This window comes from Haemaphysalis longicornis, unplaced genomic scaffold, assembly GCF_048455015.1.
Source record: "Haemaphysalis longicornis isolate Haplotype H1 unplaced genomic scaffold, Haemaphysalis longicornis Haplotype H1 scaffold_284, whole genome shotgun sequence".
Classification (NCBI taxonomy): domain Eukaryota; kingdom Metazoa; phylum Arthropoda; class Arachnida; order Ixodida; family Ixodidae; genus Haemaphysalis; species Haemaphysalis longicornis.
This window is the reverse complement of record NW_027526330.1, coordinates 64896-73797: the sequence shown is the minus strand read 5'-3', so window position 1 is coordinate 73797 and position 8902 is coordinate 64896. Positions and strand designations below refer to the sequence as shown.

Here is an 8902-nt window from a genome sequence, read left to right as displayed (position 1 = left end):
TGTCATTTAATTTGTTTCTTGAAAATTTCGATGACACAAGATGAAAACCGTCTTCCGTAATCATTCTCCCTCCGTAGATGGCCGTACTAATGTGGATGCGATTTTATTTCCCCCTGGCCGCCGACACGCATAAGTTCGTGTGAAGGATGGCGTGAACACAACTTCCGCTCTCTCTTTCTAAACATCTGTGGCAGCTAGAAACAGCACCATGTATATATTCAGACGCGTGTATCCATGCACATATGACATAATCTTCCCTCTATTCTTCAGCAGTTTTCAGCACCCTGAAGGATAACAAACTCATTCTGAGCCTGCGTGATTCCCTACGTCTGGGTTAAACAGGACACACGGATCTCATACGTAGTAAGGCAAAAATGTGCACTACGTCCGCGCTTTCAGCAAGTTCATGCGAACAGGCGATTATTTGAATGAACTACCTGTAGCCATTTATTTTTTGGAATGAAGGAGTTGTGGGCCATTTAAAATTTCTCTGCCTCAGAACACAACGCATTGTTTGCGATTACAGCAGTATTGCGACGAGCACATCTTTTGTGCGGCATGGCCTCAAAAATGAGCTTGCTCAGCTTGCCGGTGGGTGCTTCGCACATCAGGAACACCAAGTAAGAGAGCATCACGCTCCAAACAGACACGGAGAAGAAGAGGGACATCTGAAAAGCAACAGGACAACGTCAGTCATTAATTTAGTTTCTCAGGTTCACACCCAGAGAAATATATTGGGCAAGAATAAAAACAGGGTATTTCCCACACTGCAGCATCGTGCCGTCGCACGAACACTGGGCCTCCTCGATTATCAGTCCCGGATGGTCTGCGGACTGCCCGAGACGTGGTCCGGCGCTCGATTTTCCCATGTATTCCTATGCGACTTCCGGTCCTAGGTCAGTCCTCTGACTGCCCGCGGACCTTCCAGAACTGGTAAATAGAGGATGCCCACTATCTGCTCCCGTGGCGGCGGCAATACTTCAAACAAAATAATAGGTTTCGACAAAATGGAACCAACATAACATCATGGAGTCAATATAGCAACGGGCCAAAATAGCCGTGCAAAAAGGCACAACGACATAACAGCACATTGCCAAAACAGCACTGAAATGTTAGGCGACATTACATTCTACTATCTTAAGTTTCAGCGATTGCCCGAGCATCTTTAAATAAGATACCTCAACAAGGTACAAATTTAGTCTGGTTGATACATATTAAAAGACAGCAAAACATCGCAAAGGACGGGACAAGGAAGGACAACAGGACGAAGCGCTGATGGACAAGGAGGCACAACAGCGCTTCGTCCTGTCGTTCTTCCTTGTCCCGTCCTTCGCGCTGTATTGCTGTTACCCTTGGGTGTATCTAATGGCTTCAACAAGTTCATTTTTCTTCTTTCTCTTTAAAAAAAATCTGACTGTTCTCCCCTCAGAACGTCTGCTATCTCTAGGCTGAACGTCCAGCTGCTAAGTCAAAATTTTCGCTTTCTCAGTTTTAGTACGCAAGCACTCTGGCGGTAGCTACTATGGTTTGGCGGCGGCGTTCTAACCGACTGAGCGAAGACAAAGAAAACGGCGAAACTCTGTGGCTGAGCCCGCACGAAACGCTCGTCGGAGTGGTTGGCGAAAGCTTCAGGCGGAGGGCGCCACGCGCTGCTATGGCGTCATCTCTCTCACTGCCTCCCCCTCACACTCTCGCCAGACGCTACTCCTCCGTGCATGGCGCATGCGAACCACGTGATATCTGCGCGGGATGTTCAAGCGCGATTTGCAACAACATGCTTTCCGGCGGCGGCGAGGCGCTCGGAGATAACTGCGCAGTAGCGCGCGCCGCATTGCGTTCGCGGATCACGCGATCAATTCCTGAGACGCAGCAGACATGCGCCGTGACCGAGAAGGCTGCAGTTAGCGCTGCACACAAATTTCCCATTAGGGAGTATAGTAATCGTCAGTGCATTTTTCTCTTAGATTTTCGCTCATTGCCCTAAAGAAACGTTTTAAATGGGAAATAAAAGCTAACTTCATCAGTGTTGAGACGTGTTGCGAAGTTCACTTATATCTCGTTTCGTCAAGATTTGTAATTCCGTTAGCTATAGATGAAAATGTCGCATAAATATTTTTGCCTTCGATCCGCGTGAACGGGCAACGGAAGAACAGTGAACACAACAGCGCGTGTGGGAAGTTAAGCACTGCATTCTGGAAGCCTAGTAGCTCTCTCTGGGAACGCGGCCACCTGCGCATGTAATTCGTGATAGAGGGCGCTCGGGTGGGAGCATGGTCTTACCTAGGTGGCGTATGAAATCTAAGGAAGAATTACCTACTGTTTTTGAGCTGTGGTGGAATCCGACTCGACAACGAGTGACAAAACCGAGCCAGTATCGCGCAGGAACTTTGCGAACGGAGAAGTGCAGGAGAGCGTCTCAAGAAAGGGGTTGTTTCGCGATTTTATTGACACGGCCGGCAATGTTACACCGGCTCCGTTGGCTTATTCCTAGACAAAAGACGCGGTCTCTCGAAAACAAGAAGCATAGTTACCACCGGCAAACCCAGTGAAACGTCGTAGGACCCCTTATTTGCGTAATGGCGTGGCCGCGCGTTTCGTTATTGCTTCGGGCGGTGACACTCTATCTAAGAGGCGATAATGAAGCCGGGATTGGGCAGCTTCAGCTCAACCGAGCGCACACTGCTTCTGAAAACCCGGGGCGGTCAGGGTGACTGCATACGTCAGCGTCCCTAAAGGGCTACGACTGACATCCGGGGTTGCGTGCTATTTAGGACGGCTTAAAAATGGTGCGACGTATCTACCTAGGTTGGTTTGGTTTGGGGTGCAGTAAACCACCGTATTGAACCTTCGTCACGTCGCTATTTTTCTAACTGCCTTATCAGTACAAAAAAATGCTGTTGTGAATTTCAACCCAGACAGATTTCACCTCTTTTTAAAGAGACACTGCAACACTTTTTTCGGCACTTTTTATATCCTAATTGCTTTCAGAACGTAGTCAACAAACACACTCAGTACTTAGAATAAGGGGTCCTGAAGTACGTCAGCAAGAAATGTTTGCTGTATGCCCATCACATGACTAAGAAACTTGCTCAAGAATATTTTTTTCTCTTTCCCTGACTTCACGTTCTTCAAGCGCTCGACTTACGTCATTACAGCGGTGTGGCGGCCATTGGTCGGATTTCTTTCAGTTGCAGCAATAAACGCATTCGATAGGCACTTTAAAAGGAATGCCACAAAAGCAAAAAGATGGAAGGCGCATCTGCTGCGACGAGCAAATAACGCTGTGCCGCTCCGGGCTGGCGATAGTTTTCACAATGCTTCCAGACGCGAAGGAAAGAGTGAAAGCGCTTATCGGCAGTGTTGCAGAGTCCCTGTAATCACGCACCACCCTCTAACAAAAACCTCTTCGGATTACTAGGCATAGACTTTATTATTAAGTATACTAGAGAGGAAACTGCGCCTTGGAATCTATATCAACTGAGGGGGGGGGGGGAGCGAGGGGGTAGCGGGGGTCGGCCTTATGAAAAGAGCGCAACTGCTAGCTCGGCATGTCTATCAGGTTCTTAAGCGTCTTCTTGCATTTGCTTTCTTCACTATGCATTGGTATGTCTACGGTGTAGCCGCTCTGGACGGAATGGCCGAAACTTGCTACGCTTTTCTCGCTTCACTTGGAAACTCAAAATTATCTCCATTAGTTCATGCTAAGACCGCTGTGCTTCATTATAAGCCAGTGGGAGGGCTAGTGCCGGCGAGCGACCATCAGCAAACATTTACATAAGCCCGGAATGTAGACACGTTCATTTGTGGTAAATAGAGTGCTCTTCCCGGTTCTTTTTTGCAGTAGCAGTACATATGTTAACAGCGCCCGCACACCTTGAGTGAGCGGGTCATTTGCCGCTGCGAAAGTTGTGGCAGACGGTCTGTTACGAAAACACGAACGGAAACACCGCGAATGCGAGGTGCTCGTTTTCAGAGGTACTCGCATAAAACTTGTCAGAGCTTTTCAAACAATTTATTATTTGAAGTTTTTGCAAAATAAGAATGTTTAATGAGTTTCTCCCGACATTTTACATAATTGTTAGCAACCAGATTGGTCTGGAGAATAGTAGGCATAACCATTCTCGCCGACTCTCAGTGAAAAGAAGACGATTTTTTTTATTTCTTTAGCTTTAAAACGGGGTGTTTCATTTTATAATTATGTCATTACAGACTAGTCTTTTCATTTTTGTGGCATTTTATTTGAATTTAGGGCCAAAACGTTTCAATTCAAGCGAATGATGAAACTAAATCGAGCGCACGGTATAATGGCGGCCCATGACAACATAGGCGGCCTTGATGTGAGCCGCATAGACGCTGACGCCAGATTCCTCAATAGTGTGTAAAGTAAGAAACACTACGTTACTAGGTGACAAAGAGTGCTGAAGGCAACGGTGGTTCCCGCAGAAATATCGGGGGCTTGTTCTACATTTAGAGTGGTATAACAGCGACTTGCACAATCATGTTTCTGTGCCCGCCCATAAGGGAAGAGCGGAGCAATGTACAATAGTATCATAGCTTATTCGAAACCCACTCACATGCACACATAGCTTAGTGAAATAGAGCGATAATTTTGTTGCCCAAGCCCGCAATAAACTTTAATATGCGGTTGCTTTTCCCTGTAACTGCAAATCGTAGAGGGCGATATCTCCGACATGACGAAGAGCGCGGACAAAACGAGAAGGTCCTTGGGCGTCCCGGCCATTTCTTCCGTTTGTCTATAATTAGCTTAATTAGAAGCGTCAATAATTATTCACGTTACAATTGCCGCGCTTGCCAGTCCTGCAAAGCACTCTTTGGAATGAAGTAAACTCGTATGTTCGCACATGCCCATTGAGGAAAATCAGTTTGTAGACAGTGTATAAACGCAGGAACTACTGGTACAAGCTTGCCTGGTTAAAAACTGAGTAGTGCAGACGCTCCCTGGCAGTGTGAAGGACAGCTTGTAGGAAGGGCAGGTGGATGAGGTAGATGGCGAAGGATAGCCTGCTTAGAGGCACAAGGGGCTTCCAGGACAAAACGTCTCGTACAAAGCCTGCAAAAAGGCGTTAAAAATTCCGCCCAAGAACGAAATAATCTTGTGCAGTTACATATGAAGAAGAAGCATGCCCATGATTTAATAGTTTTCTTTAACATGCTAAATACCTATGCTACAGGGCCGTTTCAAAGGTTTTCCGAAGGCCTTCGAACGAATTGTATATCGAGAGCTCAATTGAAAATACATAGGGTGGACTTTTAAAGGGACCCTGCAGCACTTTTTTCAACTTTTTTTGAGATTCTAAGTGTTTGCAGAACGTAGTCACCCAACACAACCAGTACTGAGATTAGCGTGTTCCAAAGTATCTCAGATTACTGCTCTATGCCCGTCAGATAACTTGGAAACTCGCTCAAATTTTTTGCTCTTTTCCCCGGTCTTGACGTTCTTCGACCGCTCCAGTTACGTAACTAAGGCCATCTAGCGGCTGTTGGTTGGTTTTTATTCAGTTGCAGCAATGAACGCTTTTCGATAGCAACTTTAAATATAAAGCCACAACGCCAAAGAAGGAACTGAAGGCGTATCTGGTGCGACGAGCAAATCACGCAGTGCCGCTCCGTGCTGGCGATAACGATAGCTTTCGCAGTGCTTCCAGACGCGAAGGAAAGAGTGAAAGCGCTTATCGAAAGTGTTGCAGGGTCCCTTTAGGTCAGCGTCCAACTGTAAATTGAAAGTTGCCGTGTAGCACAGGCATAAGAGTCGTTTAGATCGGTATTTGCTGGGGAAATGTGTCAATTGCGGCATCACTTGAACATTTTAAGGCTTAAAATAACTAGGAAACGGAAGTTTGTCTGCCTGAACATGGCTTGCCTCAATTACTTATCACTGAGGTAAATACAGTAACTTTGGCGAATGACGAGGTCGGTCATATGACTATATTCAAAAACGCGATTTTTTGGGACACGCAGGCTGTGCACACATTACGTTGTGGGCACTCCGTGTCGCACATAAACGATGTCAAGTCTTGGTCCAATAGCATCCCTAGTCTTACGATTTTATGATTTCGCTTCTTTGATAAGAGTGGTTAGTCATTTAAGCGTAATGAGGCCAATACGAGTAGTCATAGTTGTTTCGTAATTATAGCGACGAGAATTGTACACCTGCCAGCACGGAATTGCCGCATTAGCAGGCCTTCGCATTTTAATGAAGATTTTGTCCAGTCCTACCAGCGGTGTTTTGAGGAATGTGTGACTTATAAAATCCGCTCCTTTTATGCTACACCTAGATCTGAATAAATGAGCAATCACCGCAATTACAAGGGATAGGAGCGTATCATTTCACATTCTTTTGTGTGTTCATCGATTCGAAAGCGAAAAAACCGCAAATTTGGCGTTTTGATTCATTGATTGTTGGGTTTATAACGCGCCGACGCGCAACACTGGCGATGAGGCGCGCTGTAGTGGAGGGCTCCAGACTAATTTTGACCACCTGGGGATCTTTACCCTGCGCCTAAATCTCGAGCACACGGGCGTTTTTGCTTTTCGCCGCCATCAAAAAAGCGGCCTCCGCGGGCGGGAATCGAACCCGTGTCCTCGTGCTCAGCAGCACAACGCCTTAGCCACTGAGCCACCGCGGCGGGTAAAGTTGGCGGTTTGGGACCTTAAGTTTGTGTAGCTCTGAACCTACCTTTTACACCTTTTCAAAAAATATGGCGTCAAACTGGGTGTTTCATTGCTTCAAATTCATGAAAACTAAAGCATAATGCCCAGTTTACACTTCAAATGCACTTACGTACGACGCCTGTATCTGCATCAGCGGGAGATGGCACTGTATTAAGAACTTGAAGTTGAAATTGAAATTGGCGCAAAAGCTACTGTGCTTAAAGACAGATTGTTCGGTACCCAATTTTACGACTTTTAGATTTCTCCAACAATTGATGGGTCCTTGGGTGTTATCGGTGGGCTTTATCCATTTCAGTCCCCGTGTCTCCATATGATTGGTTGTAGGGTTTAACGCGCCGACGCAACGTAGGCGATGAGGCGCGCCGTAGTGGAGGGCTCCGGATTAATTTTGACCACATGGGGATTGTAAGGTTTGACCATGGAGGTCGTTGCACTGCGGGTGCCCCCAACGACGGAGACGCGGAGACGGCCGTCACCCTTCGGAGGGCCGCTAACAATTAGGCCGTCTCGACGCACGGCGCCTACGGAAACGACCAGGGTCGTGTCCGGCCCGGGACAAAAAGGCGCCGCTCTCTTTGACAAGTTGGGTGGCGACGACCATGTGTGGAGGTTCTCCGAACGCACCTTGCTCGGTCGGGGAGTATTGTACCCGGCCTTGCCGTTTCTTGTTTTTTTTAACTTTCCCTTCCCTCACCGAGGGTATTTATGTCAGGCCCGGCGAGAGGATGGGGTCTTTTTGCTCTGAACTTGCCGCAGGTCACGGGGACAGTCCCGCCTGCGCCGGCTAGACACCGGCAATCTTCTAAGCCCCACTGCGGGCTAGTTCTGCTCCCGTTGTATATGCCTTGTAAATAATTCCTGTACATAAACTGTACATAGCTTGGACATCCGAGTCTGCCTCGTCCCTCACGGCGACACGAGACACCGCGGTGCATTCCTGGGTACGGAGAAGACCTGAAATTTACTGGCGCAGTCGACAGGATAGGAATCACCGCACGCCTGAGCCCACCTACGAGGACAACGAGAACGAGCCCAGCACCGTTCAAGGAGCGAGTCCTGACCATTCCTTCCCGCGGAGCACACCTACAGCTCGAGCCTGCAGTTCGAGCTCACGAAGACAGCCTCCAAGTCTCACCGAGAAGCGTGAGGATACAGCGAAGGGAAAAGTCTCTATCCTCACCAACTCAACGGCGGTGCGTCGCAAGCGCCGTTTGGGAGCTACAGCCTGCGCAGCGGGCCATCGCAACAGAAAAGTCAGTCCCCTTCCCTTTTCACCCGCACGCGACTACTGCTGTCCGAAAGGGATATTGATGATTGTTATTTTTCCGCGCTAGGTCAGCTAAATCTAGAGCGATGTCTAGTTGGGAGCTCTGTAAAGACGAGTGGGAGAGAAAACTTCAAGCTGCTAGAAAAGAGGTTGAAGTCGCAAGGGCGCGTTTGGAAGCCCATCGGAGAAAAGTGGCGCTCGAGCGTAAAGGAGGTTCGCGCAACGGGGGGTCGTCCGAGGAGGTTTCCCGCGATGCAGAGACATCTCCTGTCGTCGTCGACTGCGTGCCCGAACCGCCCGGCCCATGTGCCCTGCTAATATCGGCGGTTAGTCCCGAACTTCTGGAAAGAGCATGCGACCGCGACTCGAATGTCTTTGAGCAGGCAGACCCGGCCGGGGGCGACACGGGTGGCGCAGCAGTTGAGTGCGAAGCCGAGGCGGGTGGATTTGTAGAGCTGGCGGTAGAGGCAACGCCACTGTCAGTTACGCGCGAGCCCGTCACGCCTCCCGCAAAGCTCGAGCCCATACCAGTCGCCCGGAGTCGTGAATTGGGCACACCGGCCGCTGGTGTGCCGCAAGAGGGCACCGGCAACTACGTGTCGAACGTATGGGAGTTGGCTGACCCAACGAGGGGTGCTGCTGGTGAACCGCCGGTTGAGGGCGAGTTTGATACGCTCGGACCAAGGCAGCCGGTAGCACCGCCGGTCGCACCGCATGCAGACCGTATTCTTACGGCCACGCGGCCGAGCGCCAGATGCCGTCGGGGGTCTCCCAGGCCGAGACACCGCGCTAAGAAGACGGCGCTTTCGTCGGGAATGACGCGTGGCCGGAGGCGACGCTTGACTGGCCACGTTGCCGGTAAGAGCACCTCCCACCATTTTGGCGGGAAAGGGGTAAATCTAGTAGCAGCCCCGACTATGCCGGATAGATTGCCGCCGTCGA

At 49.2% G+C, this 8902-nt stretch overlaps 1 protein-coding gene across 2 annotated transcripts in view; it reads right to left on the bottom strand.

Annotated features, from left to right (window-relative positions):
- Nucleotides 1-420: 420 nt before the first annotated feature.
- The window catches only part of LOC144173080 (nose resistant to fluoxetine protein 6-like), a gene marked incomplete at its 5' end in the record, with an annotated part of 71517 nt that continues 63035 nt past the window's right edge, over nucleotides 421-8902 (bottom strand). The window contains 2 exon segments of one of the 2 annotated variants that reach the window (XM_077701593.1): nucleotides 421-668; nucleotides 4929-5071. In XM_077701593.1, coding sequence (XP_077557719.1) covers nucleotides 480-668; nucleotides 4929-5071 — 332 coding nt within the window. In that variant the 3' untranslated portion in view covers nucleotides 421-479. 2 annotated transcript variants of the gene reach the window in all.